Consider the following 19,954-nt stretch of genomic DNA (forward strand, 5'->3'; position numbering starts at 1 on the left):
CCACGACAGCGGCCAATCCAGGCCAAGGGCACCTGGCAAGCTTCCCAAATGTACAAACATTCTATACATGTTATTCCTGGAATTTTGGATTTTTCCAAGTCATACGAGTTGGAGAGAGTATTCCACACACTGCTCAGAAAACAAAGCCACCATTCCAGAGCTCAGCAGATGGTGGCAGTAGCAAAGGGCTGGAAATATGAGAGTACGAGAGAGATGTTGGAACATTTCCCATAATTACACAGCATGGTGCAGATTCTGTGGCTGCAATAATAGGAAAATGGAGGCCCTGATTACTACATACTAGCTCAAAGAGTAATTTTCACTGTCTAACCTCATGCCCGTTTTTACATCCAAGTATTTGCACGGCCAACAGAAGAAATCCCAGAATGTTTAGAAAGTTAATTGATAAAAAATGATTGTCCAGTCCATGCATCACAACTAGACTGTAAGCTCTATTGAGAAGGGACTTATGGCGTGCCGAGTACAACTAGTAGCCATACAGAAATGAAAAGTAATGAAAAGGTAGACTGGCTCAGGTACCCTTAAAGCAGCATTTCTCATATTTTTGTGGCTGTGACCCTTTATAGTGGGTGTCATGAAACGCCTAGAGCCCACCTGGGGGGTTAACCCTGCGGCCACCTAAAGGGTCTGTCCCAGCACTGCTACCACCTGCACATGTGCTCTACACTGGCATACTCTTCCACCCACCTGCTGGCTCCCAACTGCCTCTGGGTGAGTCTCCCGCTCTCAAATTATCTTCAGTGATTTCTAGGACACTGGGGCCACACTCTCAGGAGCCCCACAGTTCCCAGAAAGCACCCACAGACCAAAACACAAACCACCAGGATTCTTAGTCAGTCTAAGACAGCAAAGTTAATAAACTAATAAGATTTATTGTCAGGAAATCGAACAGTGAGCCATATAAAACAGATGGAAACGTAATAGGCAATAACAGGTAACTGGAAGTTCAGGAAATATAACTGCTCACAGAGCCTCAGTAAAGAGGTCTTTCTCTCGCTACTTCCAAACTGAAACTAAAAATATTATCTCACAGCTTAGGCGGGAGAAAGGAAACTGTCAGTTCTGATACAGCTTTACAAAAAAGACAATTGCCATCTGCTGGCCAAACCAGGGAACAAATATGTTATACATTCACTTCTGAAGTTACAAATTCCGTTTCGTCACAGTGGGTTTTAAGAAACCAACATGACCCCAAGCTCTATCTTTTCTCCTGTACCTCTGCTCCAGGCTGACTGATGTTGTTACTTGTTTCCTGTTGAGAATGCACAAGCTGAGTTATAATGCCCATCAGCCTGCACAGGTTGATGATGCTGATCTCTCCTCCCCTCCCCAACAATTGTTGCAACCCCAAACAAGGGTTACGTTACCTAAAGTTTGAGAACCACTGCCTTACAGGGTCAGCTGCCAGCTCTGACCCTATCATGTGACCAAATAGCGAATGCTACATACCTGTAGAAGGTATTCTCCGAGGACAGCAGGCTGATTGTTCTCACTGATGGGTGACGTCCACGGCAGCCCCTCCAATCGGAATCTTCACTAGCAAAATCCTTTGCTAGCCCTCGTGCGCCGATGCGCACCGCGCATGCGCGGCCGTCTTCCCGCCCGAAACCGGCTCGTGCCGGCCAGTCTCATATGTAGCAAGAAAAAAGAGAAGGGAAGACACAACTCCAAAGGGGAGGCGGGCGGGTTTGAGAACAATCAGCCTGCTGTCCTCGAGAATACCTTCTACAGGTATGTAGCATTCGCTTTCTCCGAGGACAAGCAGGCTGCTTGTTCTCACTGATGGGGTATCCCTAGCCCTCAGGCTCACTCAAAACAACAACCATGGTCAATTGGGCCTCGCAACGGCGAGGACATAACTGAGATTGACCTAACAATTTATCCAACTAACTGAGAGTGTAGCCTGGAACAGAATAAAACATGGGCCTAGGAGGGTGGAGTTGGATTCTAAACCCCGAACAGATTCTGAAGCACTGACTGCCCGAACCGACTGTCGCGTCGGGTATCCTGCTGCAGGCAGTAATGAGATGTGAATGTGTGGACAGATGACCACGTCGCAGCTTTGCAAATCTCTTCAATAGTGGCTGACTTCAAGTGGGCTACCGATGCTGCCATGGCTCTAACATTATGAGCCGTGACATGACCCTCAAGAGCCAGCCCAGCCTGGGCGTAAGTGAAGGAAATGCAATCTGCTAGCCAATTGGATATGGTGCGTTTCCCCACAGCCACTCCCCTCCTGTTGGGATCAAAAGAAACAAACAATTGGGCGGACTGTCTGTTGGGCTGTGTCCGCTCCAGATAGAAGGCCAATGCTCTCTTGCAGTCCAATGTGTGCAGCTGACGTTCAGCAGGGCAGGAATGAGGACGGGGAAAGAATGTTGGCAAGACAATTGTCTGGTTCAGATGGAACTCCGACACAACCTTTGGCAAGAACTTAGGATGAGTGCGGAGGACTACTCTGTTATGATGAAATTTGTGTAAGGGGCCTGGGCTACCAGGGCCTGCAGCTCACTGACTCTACGAGCTGAAGTAACTGCCACCAAGAAAATGACCTTCCAGGTCAAGTACTTCAGATGGCAGGAGTTCAGTGGCTCAAAAGGAGGTTTCATCAGCTGGGTGAGAACGACATTGAGATCCCATGACACTGTAGGAGGCTTGACAGGGGGCTTTGACAAAAGCAAACCTCTCATGAAGCGAACAACTAAAGGCTGTCCTGAGATCGGCTTACCTTCCACACGGTAATGGTATGCACTGATCGCACTAAGGTGAACCCTTACAGAGTTGGTCTTGAGACCAGACTCAGACAAGTGCAGAAGGTATTCAAGCAGGGTCTGTGTAGGACAAGAGCGAGGATCTAGGGCCTTGCTGTCACACCAGACGGCAAACCCCTCCATAGAAAGAAGTAACTCCTCTTAGTGGAATCTTTCCTGGAAGCAAGCAAGATGCGGGAGACACCCTCTGACAGACCCAAAGAGGCAAAGTCTACGCTCTCAACATCCAGGCCGTGAGAGCCAGGGACCGGAGGTTGGGATGCAGAAGCGCCCCTTCGTCCTGTGTGATGAGGGTCAGAAACACTCCAATCTCCACGGTTCTTCGGAGAACAACTCCAGAAGAAGAGGGAACCAGATCTGACGCGGCCAAAAAGGAGCAATCAGAATCATGGTGCCTCGGTCTTGCTTGAGTTTCAACAAAGTCTTCCCCACCAGAGGTATGGGAGGATAAGCATACAGCAGACCCTCCCCCCAGTCCAGGAGGAAGGCATCCGATGCCAGTCTGCCGAGGGCCTGAAGCCTGGAACAGAACTGAGGGACTTTGTGGTTGGCTCGAGATCTACCAAGGGGGTGCCCCACACCTGGAAGATCTGTCGCACTACACGGGAATTGAGCGACCACTCGTGAGGTTGCATAATCCTGCTCAACCTGTCGGCCAGACTGTTGTTTACGCCTGCCAGATATGTGGCTTGGAGCACCATGCCGTGACGGCGAGCCCAGAGCCACATGCTGACGGCTTCCTGACACAGGGGGTGAGATCCGGTGCCCCCCTGCTTGTTGATGTAATACATGGCAACCTGGTTGTCTGTCTGAATTTGGATAATTTGGTGGGACAGCCGATCTCTGAAAGCCTTCAGAGCGTTCCAGACCGCTCGTAACTCCAGAAGATTGATCTGCAGATCGCGTTCCTGGAGGGACCAGCTTCCTTGGGTGTGAAGCCCATCGACATGAGCTCCCCACCCCAAGAGACGCATCCGTGGTCAGCACTTTTTGTGGCTGAGGAATTTGGAAAGGACGTCCCAGAGTCAAATTGGACCAAATCGTCCACCAATACAGGGATTTGAGAAAACTCGTGGACAGGTGGATCACGTCTTCTAGATCCCCAGCAGCCTGAAACCACTGGGAAGCTAGGGTCCATTGGGCAGATCTCATGTGAAGGCGGGCCATGGGAGTCACATGAACTGTGGAGGCCTTGTGGCCCAGCAATCTCAACATCTGCCGAGCTGTGATCTGCTGGGACGCTCGCACCCGCGAGACGAGGGACAACAAGTTGTTGGCTCTCGTCTCTGGGAGATAGGTGCGAGCCGTCCGAGAATCCAGCAGAGCTCCTATGAATTCGAGTTTCTGCACTAGGAGAAGATGGGACTTTGGATAATTTATCACAAACCCCAGTAGCACCAGGAGGCGAATAGTCATCTGCATGGACTGTAGAGCTCCTGCCTCGGATGTGTTCTTCACCAGCCAATCGTCGAGATATGGGAACACGTGTACCCCCAGCCTGCGAAGTGCCGCTGCTACTACAGCCAAGCACTTCGTGAACACTCTGGGCGCAGAGGTGAGCCCAAAGGGTAGCACACAGTACTGGAAGTGACGTGTGCCCAGCTGAAATCGCAGATACTATCTGTGAGCTGGCAGTATCGGGATGTGTGTGTAGGCGTCCTTCAAGTCCAGAGAGCATAGCCAATTGTTTTCCTGAATCATGGGGAGAAGGGTGCCCAGGGAAAGCATCCTGAACTTTTCTTTGACCAGATATTTGTTCAGGGCCCTTAGGTCTAGGATGGGACGCATCCCCCCTGTTTTCTTTTCCACAAGGAAGTACCTGGAATAGAATCCCAGCCCTTCTTGCCCGGATGGCACGGGCTCGACCGCATTGGCGCTGAGAAGGGCGGAGAGTTCCTCTGCAAGTACCTGCTTGTGCTGGAAGCTGTAAGACTGAGCTCCCGGTGGACAATTTGGAGGTTTGGAGGCCAAATTGAGGGTGTATCCTTGCCGGACTATTTGGAGAACCCACTGATCGGAGGTTATGAGAGGCCACCTTTGGTGAAAAGCTTTCAACCTCCCTCCGACCGGCAGGTCGCCCGGCACTGACACTTGGATGTCGGCTATGCTCTGCTGGAGCCAGTCTCAAAAGCTCGTCCCTTGCTTTTGCTGGGGAGCTGAGGGGCCTTACTGAGGCGCACGCTGCTGACGAGAGCGAGCGCGCTGGGGCTTAGCCTGGGCCGCAGGCTGTCGAGAAGGAGGATTGTACCTAAGCTTACCAGAAGAGTAGGGAACAGTCCTCCTTCCCCCAAAAAACGTCTACCTGTAGAGGTAGAAGCTGAAGGCTGCCGGCGGGGAGAACTTGTCGAAAGCAGTATCCCGCTGGTGGAGCTGCTCTACACCACCTCTCGACTTTTTCTCCAAAAATGTTATCCGCACGGCAAGGCAAGTCCGCAATCCGCTGCTGGAGTCTATTCTCTAGGTCGGAGGCACGCAGCCATGAGAGTCTGCGCATCACCACACCTTGAGCAGCGGCCCTGGACGCAACATCAAAGGTGTCATACACCCCTCTGGCCAGGAATTTTCTGCACGCCTTCAGCTGCCTGACCACCTCCTGAAAAGGCTTGGCTTGCTCAGGGGGAGCTTATCCACCAAGCCCGCCAACTGCCGCACATTATTCCGCATGTGCTCGTGTAGAGCTGGTAAGACTGAATTTTGGCCACGAGCATAGAGGAATGGTAGGCCTTCCTCCCAAAGGAGTCTAAGGTCCTAGAGTCCTTGCCCGGGGGCGCCGAAGCATGCTCCCTAGAACTCTTAGCCTTCTTTAGGGCCAAATCCACAACTCCAGAGTCGTGAGGCAACTGAGTGCGCATCAGCTCTGGGTCCCCATGGATCCGGTACTGGGACTCGATCTTCTTGGGAATGTGGGGATTACTTAATGGCTTGGTCCAGTTCGCCAGCAATGTCTTTTTGAGGACATGATGCATGGGTACTGTAGACGCTTCCTTAGGTGGAGAAGGATAGTCCAGGAGCTCAAACATTTCAGCCCTGGGCTCGTCCTCCACAACCACCGGGAAGGGGATGGCCGTAGACATCTCCCGGACAAAGGAAGCGAAAGACAGACTCTCGGGAGGAGAAAGCTGCCTTTCAGGAGAGGGAGTGGGATCAGAAGGAAGACCATCAGACTCCTCGTCAGAGAAATATCTGATGTCCTCCTCCTCCTCCCACGAGGCCTCACCTCGGTATCAGACACAAGTTCACGAACCTGTGTCTGAAGCCGTGCCCGGCTCGACTCCGTGGAACCACGGCCACGGTGGGAGCGTCGAGAGGTAGACTCCCTCGCCCGCACCGGTGAAGCTCCCTCCGCCGACGTCGTCGGGGAGCCTTCCTGGGAGGCTACCGCAGTCGGTACCGCAAGCGGTACCGATGTCGGAGACCTCACCCCGGGCAAGGGGCCATCCGGCGCCTCACTTGACGTACCGGTGGCGCAAGCACCCCCGGTACCGGAGGGGAAGGGTGCAACAGCTCTCCCAGGATCTCTGGGAGAACGGCCCGGAGACTCTTGTGCAGAGCGGCTGTGGAGAAAGACATGGAAGCCGATGCAGGTGTCGATGTCAGAGTCTGTTCCGGGCGTGGAAGCTGTTCCGGGCTGTCCATAGTGGAGCGCATCGACACCTCTTGAACATGAGCGGTCCTCTCGGTGCCGATGCCTGCTGGGTGCCGACTCCCTCGGCGACCCAGAGCTCTCAGTGCCGACACGTGAAGGAGACCGGTGCCGATGCTTCTTCGACTTCTTGGGACGAAGCATGTCACCGGAGCTTCCCGGCACCGACGAGGACGTAGAATCCAGCCGTCGCTTCCTCGGGGCCGAGGCCGAAGAAGGTCGGTCTCAGGGGGGTTGTACCGCAGGAGCCCTCAGGGTAGGGGGAGACCCCCCGAAGGCTCACACGCAGGGGAATGGACAGCCCTCACCTGCACTCCAGATGAAGTACCACCGTCCGACGACATCAGCAGACGAGGAGGTCCCGGTACCACCGACGCCGCCTTCCGATGTCTCAGCCCCGATGCAGAGGGTTGATGCAGAGGGTCGATGCCTCGATACACTCGATGCAATCGCGGCTGAGGATGAAGGTCCGGACGCTGGCGACGTCGATGCACTCGATACTCCCGGTGCCGATGTCGACGAAGAGTCCGAGAAGAAAACGTTCCACTGGGCCAATCTCGCTACCTGAGTCCGCTTTTGTAAAAGAGAGCACAGACTACAGGCCTGCGGGCGGTGCCCAGCCCCCAGACACTGAAGACACGACGCGTGTCTATCAGTGAGCGAGATTACCCGGGCGCACTGGGTGCACTTCTTGAAGCCGCTGGGAGACTTCGATGTCATGGGCGGAAAAATCGCGCCGGCGAGATCAAAACTCGTAATGGTGAAGATGGCACCACAAAAAGGGGAAGAAAAAACTTCGAACCGAGGCCTCAAAGGGGCCTACCCCGACGACGAAAGAAAACTTCATGGGGCAAAAACTAGAAATATAGGAAGGGGACAGACCGAAAGGTTTCCTTCCGAAAGGATTTTTTTTTTTTTTTCTTAGCGAAGTCCAAAAAAACGCGCGAGGTTGACTTTTCGGGGCGCGAACGGCGTAACACGACCGTACCGAGCGCGGACAAAAGAACTGGCCGGCACGAGCCGGTTTCGGGCGGGAAGACGGCCGCGCATGCGCGGTGCGCATCAGCGTGCGAGGGCTAGCAAAGGATTTTGCTAGTGAAGATTCCGATTGGAGGGGCTGCCGTGGACGTCACCCATCAGTGAGAACAAGCAGCCTGCTTGTCCTCGGAGAAAATATTTAAACTAAGACTGATGTTGCACTATCATTCAGATTTTTACTGTAATTTAAAATCAAGTGTACTGTCTAAAAGAGGCAGGATTACCTTTATGCTTCAGTGTCCAGGGTTCCTTTCCTCTTAGTATCCAATAAATATACCAGTGTAAATCATGCCACCATACAAGCCCAGTGGGCTATGGCAGGAAGGCCTGATGTTTCTAACAGAATAGAGCTCTTTCCACACCCACGACTTCTTCAGATTCTCCTCATATTCTGGCAAATAAAGACCTAACAACAATAGGAGATTGCAGTGAATTGTAAATATCATCAGAATAGCTATCCATTAGTAGAGGTTGTATATTCACTGGTAAACACAAATTATGAATTCATTTTTTTAAAAATTATTTCAAACATTCTCCTAACTTGAAACATTTCAAGTAGCTTAACACAGGATCTAGGTTAATTAGTTACTATTACTGCAGCCTGCTCACAGGGGTATCTCTCCTACTTGAGTTGCTTTCTTGTTTTTGGAAAACCTATGGCTCTATGTTAAACGCTTGCTGGACTATCAAGATGATTAATCTTGTTTCCTTTGTTTATGAACCAATAAGAATTAACAACTAAGGTATCACTGTGTCTGAAGTAGACTTAGTCTTTCCCTCTTCATTCTTGCCTTGTCTTTCACCATTGGTCAAAAGTTACTTCAGAAGATCAACACTGATGGTCAAAAGGTACCAGCAACCATGAATAGGAGAGAAACCATGGGCACACTGTTCAGTCTTTAGAATGGCCCAATGGCAATACTCTATATCACCATACAGAAAACATGGGTTCAATTCCTGGGTCATCCCTGCCACTTCCTGGGTTGGGGATACTGCAGAAGTATCATTCACAGATCTTGGTAGGAGGGAGGGACTCCCAGTCATCACACAATGATGACACCTGGTGGCCAATTTTAAGGTCCACAATTGCAGGGTTCCAAAGGGAGCCCTGGTGCTGCTGACTGGGACAGCTGAATTGGAAGGGGACAGTAACATGTTTTAGGCCCATGCAACAAAACCTTGGTACCACTATTCCCCCAAAAGAAGGGATAACCATGATACCTGTATCCTCCCTCACCAAAAGAACAAAATAATCATGCTTCCAACCAGGGTAACCATATCTGCATCCTCAACAAGGGAGGGGTAACTGTGATGCCAGTATTATTTCAGAGGACGTGATGGTAGCAATACTGGTATCCACCATTGACATCATAATGTGACATCTTATTAGAGACACTTCCAGCTGAAATGGGAATCTGCACTTGAGATGCCATGAATAACACATTCTGTAGCAGTCAATTATGACAGCATCAGGCGTAAATGGACAGAGATGTGGGGATATTTCAACCTAAACGTGTTACCCACTTAACCATCCTTGATACAGGTGCAGCTTGAGAGTTGCAATTCTTCACCACTGAGGTACATGATTTGAGAAGAAATTACTTGCTCTGGGCTACAGTGCTCTCGATTGATTTCCTGATATGGAAGCTGCTCTAATTGGATCTGGCAAAGGATGTGCACCTTGAAACTGACTCCACCATTACAGAACATTTTTTCAAAGACTTTCCCCTTAGAAATACACTATCCCCTCTGGTTACACCAAATATCAATTTAATGGTCACTCCCATTTACATTCTGTCTTTTACCTTTCATTTGTGATTCTGGCCTTTCATCTGTCAGATGCTTGAATATGGTTTCTGCAGCCAACATGCCACTCTTCATTGCAGTGTGTGCCTTTGATCTTTGGGACATTCATAAACCCAGGGCTGCAACCAATTAGCATTCCACCTGGGAAGGTAAGCTTGGGCACAGACTATGGGAGCAAAAAGAGTTTGGTCCATCAACATAGGAAATGTCTGCTAAGGCACTTAACAAAACATGTAAAGGGTTTTCATTAATAAACAAATGTTCATGAAGACCTGCTGTGTACAAGAACTCCAGTGAACACACAGGACCACTAGCCAACTATATGAGGAAAAATATAGAAGAGCAAAGGAACAAAAGGTTTTTAACCAGGACAACTAACATCTGTTGTCTAAATGTTGCAAACTGGGAATATGCAACTTCAATGTTTCAATTTATAACAGGATTCAAAATTGAAGATGATTATTTTCCATCAAGCAAGCTTCTATGTATCTGTGGTGAAATATTTTCCAGCATATGAATTACAAGAATATTTCATGAAGTGTATTTCTCTAGTTTGGCCAGCAGGTGGTGCATGTTTATATTTAAAGCTGTTACAGAGAAATTACTATTCCTTCTGTAGTTTAACACAGAGAAGAGGTAACCTGCAATGATGTGGCCAGCTATTAAAAAAAAAGTTGTTCTGGGTTCTGATTGGCCCAGGAGCTCAAATTCAGCTAGAATGTACTGGTTTTTTTCTCCAGTCTTAGCCAGGGACAAGAGAGAGAGAGAAAGATCTCTTTGCTGAGGTCCTGTGAACAGTTACATTTGATAACCTGTGAGCAGCTATATGTCCTGAACTCCCCAGGTACTATTTAGAAAGTAAACAAATGTTTAGATAGTGTTATAATTGATCCATATTTCAGTTACCTGCTATTGTTTGCTGACTGCACCTTTTCTGTTCATTGTTCTAACTTTTCATGACAATATACATTTTTGGCTTATTGCCTCTGCTTGTCTGGACTGACCAAGAATCCAGGTGGTTTGTATGTTGGGTCTGTGAGTGCATTCTAGGAACTGTGGGACCACTGGCAGTGTGGTCACAGCAACCTAGAAATCACTAGGGAACACCTTTAGAGTGGGAGACTTGTCCCAGAAGCGGTTGAGACCCAGTCGGTGGGAGGAGGGTGCTAGTGTAGAGCACAAGCGGCAGGTGAAGGCGGACCTGGGCTGTGCTGGGGATAGACTCTCTAAGTGGCTGCAGGGTTAGCCCCAGGTGGCTGCTAGACATTTCATGACAGTATCATCACCAACTTTCAGGGTAAAAGGCTTCATGCAAAAAAGCTGACTGGGTGTTTAGGCACGGGCATTTCTTGGATGCTGCCCACCTGGGAGTGCATTTATCAGGTCAGCAATCTGAAACAAGACTGCAAACTGGCTGTCGCGTTGAGTATGCAGCTCAAGGCAATAGCAAGATGTGAATGTGTGGATGGAAGACCACATCACAGCTCTGCAAATTTTCTCAATGGAGGCAGACCTCAAGTGGGCTTCCAACGCAGCCATGGCTCTGACATTGTGAGCCATGACATGACCCACCTGAGTAAGCCCAGCCTGGACATAAGTGAAGGAGATGCAGTCTGCTAAACAACTGGATAAAGTGCACTTACCAATGGTTGCCACCGTCCTGTTTGGATCAAAAGAAACAAAAAGCTGGGTAGACTAGAAAGCCAAGGCTTACTTGCAGTCCAAGGTGGGGCATGAAGCTTTGGGAAGAATGTGGCAGGATGACTGACTGGGTAAGATGGAACTCTGACACCACTTTAGGAAGGGACATAGGGTGTATGAGAAGAACTACTCTGTTATGATGAAACCTTGTGTAAGGTGGAACCACCACTATGGTCTGAAGCTCACTCACTCTGTGAACTGAAGTGACCGCCAACAAAAACAACCTTCCAGGTCTGGTCCTTCAGATGAAAGTTCCTTTTGAGCCACTTGATTACTGTCATCAACTGGGTGAGGATGTCACTGAGGACCCATGACACTGTCAGGAGGTTTGATAGGGGCTCTGTCAACAGTAAACCTCTCATAAAGTGAAAAAGTAGAGATTGTACAGAGATGAGATTTTGTTTTTATTACATTTGTACTCCGCACTTTCCAACTCATGGCAAGCTCAATGCGGCAGGCAATGGAGGGTTAAGTGACTTGCCCAGAGTCACAAGAGCTGCCTGTGCTGGGAATCGAACTCAGTTCCTCAGGACCAAAGTCCACCACCCTAACCACTAGGCCACTCCTCCACTCCTACCTGGTGATAAGCAATGACTGCACTGAGGTGAACCCTTACAGAGTTGGTTTTCAAACCAGACTCTAAGAGGTGTAGGAGGTAGCCAAACAGGTTTCATGTAGGGCAAGTGAAAGGATCTAGGGCCACACCCTCACATCAGACGACAGACCCCCCTCCATTTAAAAGTATAACACCTCTTGGAGGAATCTTTCCTGGAAGCCAGTAGGATCTTGGAGACAACCTCAAGCAGCTGCAGAGATGCAAATTCTACACTCTCAATATCCAGGCCATGAAGACAAAGGACTGGCGGTTGGGGTGCAGAAGAGACTCCTCGTTTTGCGAGATGAGAGTCGGAAAGCAGTTCAGTCTCCATGGCTCTTCAAGGACTATTCCAGAAGAAGAGGGAACCATAAATGCCTTTGTCAGTAGGGCGTGATTAGGATCATGGTACCCTGATCCTCCTTGAGTTTCAACAAAGTCTTCCCTATGGGAAGGATAGGAGGACATGTATATAGAAGACCCTCCCCCCAATCCAGGAGGAAGGTATCCGATGCTAGTCTGTCGTGTGACCTGAGTCTGGAGCAGTATGGAGAGACCTTGTTGTTCAGAATAGTGGCAAAAAGATCCACCGAGGGGGTGCCCCACTCTCTGAAGATATCAGGGGCAACTTCCATGCTGAGAGACCACTTGTGTGGTTGCGCCACCCTGCTGAGTCTGTCCATCAGACTGTTGTCTTTCCCTGCCAGGTATGTGACTGGAGCAGCATGCTGTTACTGGTGGCCCAATGTCACATCCTGACTTCTTCCTGACACAAGAGGTAGGATTCCCATACCCCCTTGCTTGCTGATAATACATGGCAACCGGGTTGTCTGAATGAGAACAATCTGGTTCAGTAGCTGATATCTGAGCATTCCATACTGCCTGTAGCTCTAAGAGGGTTGATTTGAAGTTCGAACTCCTGAGCAGATCAGATAACCTGGGTGTGAAGCCAATCTACGTGAGCCCCCCCCCCACTCCAGTGTGGATGCATCTGTAGTCAGAACTTTTTGGGGCAGAGGAATTTGGAATGGGCGTCCAGGGTCAAAATGGATCGAATTATCCACCAGAACAGCAACTGAGCGAGCTCTGGAGTAACTGTGATGACATCCACAAGGTTTCCCTTGGCCTGACACCACTGGAAAGCAAGGGTCCACTGGTCACCTTGCAAGTGGAGATGAGTCATGGGAGTGACATGCACTGTGGAGGCCATGTGGCCCATCAACCTCAACATTTGCCAAGCTGTGACCTGCTGGCTGCTCTGAACCTGAGTGGCGATGGCAATGATGGTGTTTCCCCTCTCCAGAGGCAGGTAGGCCCAAGTTTGTACCATGTCTAGCAGAGCTCCAAGGTACTCCAATTGCTGTCCTGGGAGTAAATGGGACTTTGGGTAGTTGACAATGAAGCCTAGAAGCTCCAGCACCCAAATAATTCTCTGCATGGATATTTGAGCACCTTTCCTTGAGGTGCTCTTGACCAGCCAATCGTCCAAGTAGGGTAACGTGTGGACTCCCAGTTTGCATAGCGATCCTGCAACTATGGCAACGCTTTATGTAATACTCTGGGAGCAGTCACAAGGCCACGTCTTCCACCTTGTCCGCAAAAGATCATTAACTTAGTAAGGGATGTCTGCCAACTTTTCCTAAACCGCTGGCAACAGGTCTGAGACACACAGCCATGGAAGTCTGTGCATTCTAACATCTAAGGATGCCACTTCAAAAGAATCAAAGGTGCCCCTAGCCAAATATTTCCTGCACGCCTTCTGCTTGTTGGCTATTTGGTAAAGGTGTGCATCCTGCTCCAGAGGGAGAGTGTTTGCAAACTCGAGCACACTGGACACCAAGGACTTCTTGTAGAGCTGGTAGGTCTGGATGTGGAATATGAGCATCGAGGCCTGAAAAACATTTCTCCCAAATGACTCCAGAATATTAGTATCCCTACCAGGGGGAGCCGAGGCATGGGTCTTTGAACTTCTGGCCCATTTGAAAGCGGATTCAACGACCATAGAGTGGTGTGGCAACCATGCCTTCTAGACTTTATATATGGCGCCTGCCTTCTTAGGTATAACCTGACAAGGCGAGGTGTCTCCCAATTCTTCATCTGTGCATCTTTCAGGACGTTGTGAATGGGCACAGTCACAGCTTCCTTAGGAGGACATAATTGAAGATAGTCATCAATTCTGCCCTGGGCTCGTTCTCCACCTCCAACTTAAATGGAATGGCCTCAGCCAAAAATCCAACAAAGGAAAGGTTCTCCAGTGGAGACTTCCTCTACTCCTGTGATGGGGAGGAATCTGAGGGAAGACCCAGAGACCTCTCCTCCAAGAAGTCCTCAGGCTACTCCTCAGATGTCCAGAGTCTGTGCCTGCCTTAGCCTACTGGAGGGTCCAGGCCTAGACTGAAGGCATCAAAGTGCAGGGTCCATTGAGGCAGCTTCCTCCTCCAATGGAGGGTCACCACATCAGACAGTATCAGCTCCATCACCCGGTCAAGCATCGGTGTCGACGATCACCCAAACAGCCAGCGGCAGGATAGACTAAAGTGTGCCACAGCTAGCACAAGTACCCTTGATGCCTCAGTATTGCATCACCCACAAATGATCCCAAGTCCTCCTGGAGCATGACCCAGATCCGTTCCCCGAGGGCAGGCATCAGTAAAGACAGGGTCGTGGTCAGTGCTGGTACGGGCATAACCTGCAAAGTAGTTGGTGCCAAATCAGAAGCAGGGTCCCAGCTTCGAGGAGACTGACATGTCGGTACCACCACCATGGAAGGGGAATTGTCCTCGGCGCAATTTCTCAAGTACTGGCGACACTTGTGACCTGGAGCTCCTGGCACCATATTTGAGGAGGACCAATGCTGGTGCTTCTTTGCCTTCACTCGGTGCCCAGTATCGGAGTCCCTTGGTGCTGATGAGGATGCCGCAGAATCCACACTCGCTTCTGCCATTGCCAATTCCAAATCGCAAAATGGCTGCTAAGAGCTCCCACAGCAGTTTTGAGATACTGCCGTGGGAAGTCTTGGCAGCCACTGCAATGGACCCGTGGCAAGTAGCAGGACCACCATCTTCCTAAGGAAGGCTCAGAGAGGGCCTACAGGTTCGGCTGAGAGGAATGCGAGGGGGGCCCACCACCGGAGAGGGTGGGATTGGGAGGAGGGCATTTTTAGTTGTATCTGTGTGTAGGGACAGTTTGTTTCTACCAAAATCGAGTGGGGAGGGACGATTTATGTGATCAAAAACAAAGTGGACAACCCATGACATCAATGTACTAGTCTCACATGAGAAAGGTTGACGAACTTGTAAAGGACAACTGGAGGTTCACTCAATGTTGCAATGCAACCCTGAAAACTTTGAAGAACGATTAAGAAGAGTTTGGAGGCACACCTGAATAGGTTGCTTATACGTTACATCATACAAACTCCATAGGGAAACTCACTTTGGCATGATGCAAGTTCTATGGCGAGTTTTAGCAGTAAATTTGAGAGACGGAGATCAGACGCCACATACCCTTCCTTAGGAGTGAGCTTCATTCCTGTCACAGTACATGCAAAATTAACCCATTTAGGGAAATTGCCTCCTGAGAGAATCCACTGGTACCAAAAGGGGAGGAAGAAACAGAATTTAAGGAAGACAAAATTCTACGGAATTACATAAAAATGCATAAATAATGTGTTATTCTAGGAACCATATATTATTCAAAATCAGACATATGAAAGATTAAGGAGAAGTGAAAACTTAAGAATGGGCGATTGATAGTTGCAGCCCAGGACAGTGGGTTATAGACAAGATGGTTCATTACCAGATTATTACCTGAAAGAAGGATAACAGAGGTTTTTTTTTTCCATGCTAAGACAGTGAAAGAGAAATGTAATTGATTAGATTACCTGGAAACCTCCTTCATTGAGAGCTCTGGCTCCGTAAGCGATCCTCTTTCCACCCTCCAATGTTGGTGTCACACTGGGATGGTGTTTCCATTTCTGGAACTCTCTAAAAGGACTCAAGTATGGATTCTGATAATCTAAACCAACCTTTGAAACAGAACCAAAAATTAACACTAGTCCTAAAACAGTAAGCAAGTTTTACTTGTTTAATATGGAGTGTTACAGCATTTTAAACAAATAGGTATTGCAGTTATTAGTTTAGCTTTTGAGTTAAAGCAATTGAGCTCTGCAGCTAAGGCACTTTAGCTACTAAAACTTCCCCTTCTAACAATGATTGACAAAGGTCATGATGTGAATTATGAATCCTTTAAAGGTTGAAATGGAAAATTAGGAGAAGAAACCAGGGGGGGGCCGATGCTCAAAAATTACCGGGCTTGTAATGTTTCGCTTAGGTTGGTTTTGTGCATACATTATCGTGTGACTAATGCACAAAGATTTTCGGCACTGCTTTTACCGTTCGCAGAAGCAGCGGCCAAAAACGTAATGTAACTGTATTAAAACGAGCTCATTAGTATTAAAATGAGCATTCCATGCAATGCACAGAGGGGAGCACCTACCTGTAACGTTCAAATTTCCTGCAGGTTTGAGGTGGGGTTGCATGTGAAAGGGCAGCTTTTCAGTGGAGTGATCCCTCATGAGGTTTTTCTCACTATTAAAGAACTTTGCTGCAATAAAACCCGTTCTTACAATTGTGTGTATCTTGTGCATCTGTCTTACATGTGCACCTTGTGCATGCATTCTGCTGCAACTGGAGATGTGAATGAAGGTTTCTTCCAGCGCTTTTTATAGGAATATGAAGATGGTGAGCAGAGGAGAAAGAACAACGACAGATACTTATGATGTGGTTGTTGCTAGTTCTTTGTTTTTTCCAGGGCATGCACAGAACATCGATGCTTACTTTGAGACCGTTCTGTGCATGTGCTAGGCACTTTCCCTAATGAACTGCATCCAAACTTCCCATGCATCCCACTTGCATGCGATTTCCTTTGAACATTGATCACTGTTCCATGTTTGGTAAGTTCAGCTGTGGCTATAAACGCACATGACTGCTAATAATTTTTTGAGCATCGGCCCCTGTGTTGTTTGCCTATTTCAAAGCATCTACCAGGATTTCAGTGTAGCTTCTTCCTGAGGAAGGTGCACTGGGATTTGTTTTCCTGCCATCTGAAGATCACTCAACTATCTACCTTAACCTACTGGTATAAGAGTTCACATTGACATGTCAGAGACCCTGACATTTGGCAGGGCAGAATTAAGAACAGGCAAACTACCCTTGGCCTAAATTGCTCTGGTAAGGCAGCAGTCAGTTTTCCTCTGCAGTCAGAACCATACAGGTCCTTGTTTATGAGAGTTTAAAAATTGTGTTTATATTATGAGGGGGTGGGGGGGGGGGGGGGGGGGGGGGTGGGGGGGGGGGGCTAACATGCTTGTTTGCCTAGTGCTCACCAAAGGAGTAATCTTGCCCTCGCCACTGGATGACTACATAACATTCTTAGGTGTAAACAGAGAGATACAGGATCTTAATCTCATTGGCCCCAGCAATATTACTTACCACAAAGCCCAGTGATACCAGTGGCTCTCCCTCATTCAAATGATAGAGAAAGGAGCCTCCATAAGTGTGCCTGTCCAGTGGCCAGCCCACAGTGTGCTCCACTCTGCCTGGTTTCCACTTCTTCTCATCAATAATCCACAGCTGGGAAAAGAGAACTATGATCAAAAGTTTCATTACCAATTACAAGACATGCCCAGTGTACAGAACAATGATATTCCAAACTCAACCCTGAAAACCATGTCCCCTGAACATCTGGTAGCTGAGAGATGTCAGTGTGCTGAGACTGCAGTCTGTCCAGGAGTGCAGGGGATGGGCAGGGACCTTTGTTTTTAATTTCTATGGTAGTTTATTTTTTCCTGGGAATTTATAAATGTTTATTTCAAGAACAAAAAAAAAAAAAAAGGAAGGAGGAGAAAATCAGTATGAAAAAAATACTCACCATTTTTACATGTTTGAATTTATTCTGGTGGACAGATGATACCATTTTCCTCTGCATCAATTGTTTGCTATGGTATATTTTACTAAAATCTTTCTAAGAGAGAGCCTGACAGTTACAAAAGGCATTTCTTCCTTCCTTGTGCTTGCACAGGGTGCCACTGGCACTCCCCACCACTTACAGCACCCCATTGCTCACTTTCACATTTATCTCCTGGCTCTCAGACACTTATGCTGTACTTAGAACATATACTCATTACCTAGCAGTAGAAAATATCTATTTTCATTAGACACTGCAAATCCTTGCTCAAAGCCCATCTTTTCGACTCTGCACTTAACCTTACCATTACTCTCTATTCAATACCACTACCAATCTGTCTGTATTATGCATTTGCATACCTTAATTGTCTTTAGCTGTTTAGATCTATTAGTCTGTCCCTATGAACTATTGTGTAATCAGATGCTATGCTGTCCTAATTTGATTGTCTCTGTTGTTATGTCCTTTAGATTGTAAGCTCTTTTGAGCAAGGACTGTCTCTCTCTTCATGTTTGACTGTACAGCGCTGCGTAAGTCTGGTAGCGCTTTAAGAAATGTTGAATAGTAGTAGCCTAGCGGTCTGAATTTTGAATTGGATTGGGCATCAGTTATGTAGCTGGGTTCTCAGTGGTGTTTATGCTACTACTACTTATCATTTCTATAGCACTACTAGACGTACGCTAAGGTACTGTTTCACGGCGACTTTTTGTAATACAAGTAAATGAGGCAGGAAGGTAAACAAAATAGAATGTTCAATGTTTTAATTTATGCACATTTTTTTAAAGGGATTTCTTTTAAATGATATTGCTGTTTTTTCTTCTTAGTTATACCGGACCACACCCTGAGGCAGCAGTAATGAAATATGCTGCACTTTGGTGGTTTAGCTTCCTGGTCCTGCCCACTTTAAAAATGGAGGCAGGTGAGCTATGGGCTTACATGCTCATAAGAAACAAGTCGTAACTGAGGTCCGTTAAGATTCAAATAAATAAGTGTTGTGCTATATGGAACTGTGATTGGACAAGATATCATTTTGACTGCTGGGTAATGAGTATTTGACTTAAGGTTTCCCTCAGTTAAACATTGACTGTATTGATGTACTTAAGAGAGCAGCATAGGATTAAGTGTACTAGAAGCAGATGAGGCAGCAGTCTGTCCTGCCAGAAAATGATGTGCTTCCTCTGCCACAACAGTGAGTGTGCTGGGGTTGCAATTACTGTTTTAACAGGAAGCTAGTTATAGGTGAGAAAAATAGGGAATTTCTGGGTGAAAACTGTTTTAATTGAAAGCAAAAGTCCCTGGAATGGGTAATGTGTACTGGCTCTCATACTGAACCTGCACTAGAGCAAATGTTTGCTGTAGAATTTGAAAGGCAGTTAATCAAAATTTTAGTTTAATATATTCTTATTATGCAAGTGTCTTGGCAATACAAAAACACAGAAACATGACGGCAGATAAAGACTAAATGGTCCATCCAGTCTGCCCATCCTCTGTAACCCCTAACTCTTCCCTTTCCCAAGGGATTCCACGTGCTTACCCACGATTTCTTCTAGATGACTTTGCAGCAGGGACGCCCCAATCAACATCCAACATATTAAAATCACCTATCAGTAGTACTTCCCCTTTCTTAGCTATTTTGTGGTTGACTTCAATTAAGTCTGTCCATTTCCTCAGACTGTGAAGGTGGCCTGTACATTACTCCGATATAAATATATTTTCCTTTCCCTCTTTCCAGTTTAACCCACAGCGCTTCTTCTGTACCCCATGTGTCCTGCAGTTCTGTCACTTTAATATCACTCTTAGGATATAATGCCACTCCTCCACCCTTTTTTCCTACCCTGTCCTTCCTGAATAGATTATATAGCCAGGTACAGTTATATCCCAGTTATGGTTCTCCGTAAACCATGTCTCTGTGACCACCAGTAAATCCAAATTTGCTTCTATCATTGTAGCCTCTAGATCTATAAGTTTGTTTCCCATACTACGGGCACTGGTATACAAGGCTCTCCAGATGTTACTTTTTTTTCTTCTTCTATACAGGCATTCAATGTCCTACCTTCCTTGGGATTATTTATGGCTCTAGGCCTTTTTTACACATCCCAATTATAGTTTAAAGCCCTCTTTAGTACTTTAACCAATCTGTTGCTGACACTCCATTCCTTCCTTGATAGATGGACACTATCACTGCTCAGTAGCTCTTGGAAAATCTTTTCTTCCCCTGATGTACTGTTTGGTTGTAGGCCTCGCCTCATTCAAGGGATTAATCTTACAAAGTAGAGACCCAGAATAAAACTGATCTCAATCTATGGGTATCAGCTAATTGACAATGATTTCTTGATTATCCTTCCAATACTGCTACTGATAACAGTGCCAGAAGGTTGATGAACAAGTTTAAGGGAAAGAGAAGGTAAATTAATATCC

The 19,954-nt window shown here is 47.6% G+C and overlaps 2 protein-coding genes across 2 annotated transcripts in view; one reads left to right on the forward strand and one right to left on the reverse strand.

The window, feature by feature from the left end:
• LOC115462215 (electron transfer flavoprotein-ubiquinone oxidoreductase, mitochondrial-like) overlaps positions 1 to 17,238 on the reverse strand; it is a 67,647-nt gene extending 50,409 nt beyond the window's left edge. The window contains 6 exon segments of the mRNA XM_030192226.1: positions 7,698 to 7,745; positions 7,748 to 7,879; positions 9,279 to 9,364; positions 9,366 to 9,445; positions 15,456 to 15,599; positions 17,065 to 17,238. Coding sequence (XP_030048086.1) covers positions 7,698 to 7,745; positions 7,748 to 7,879; positions 9,279 to 9,364; positions 9,366 to 9,445; positions 15,456 to 15,599; positions 17,065 to 17,238 — 664 coding nt within the window.
• Positions 17,239 to 17,253: 15 nt separating this feature from the next.
• LOC115462216 (peptidyl-prolyl cis-trans isomerase D-like) overlaps positions 17,254 to 19,954 on the forward strand; it is a 30,259-nt gene continuing 27,558 nt past the window's right edge. Inside the window, exons 1-2 of the mRNA XM_030192227.1 lie at positions 17,254 to 17,319; positions 19,208 to 19,216. Of these exons, the coding sequence (XP_030048087.1) occupies positions 17,254 to 17,319; positions 19,208 to 19,216 (75 nt within the window). The remainder of the gene's footprint in view (positions 17,320 to 19,207; positions 19,217 to 19,954) is intronic.

The sequence above is a fragment of the Microcaecilia unicolor genome, chromosome 2, assembly GCF_901765095.1.
Source record: "Microcaecilia unicolor chromosome 2, aMicUni1.1, whole genome shotgun sequence".
NCBI lineage: Eukaryota > Metazoa > Chordata > Amphibia > Gymnophiona > Siphonopidae > Microcaecilia > Microcaecilia unicolor.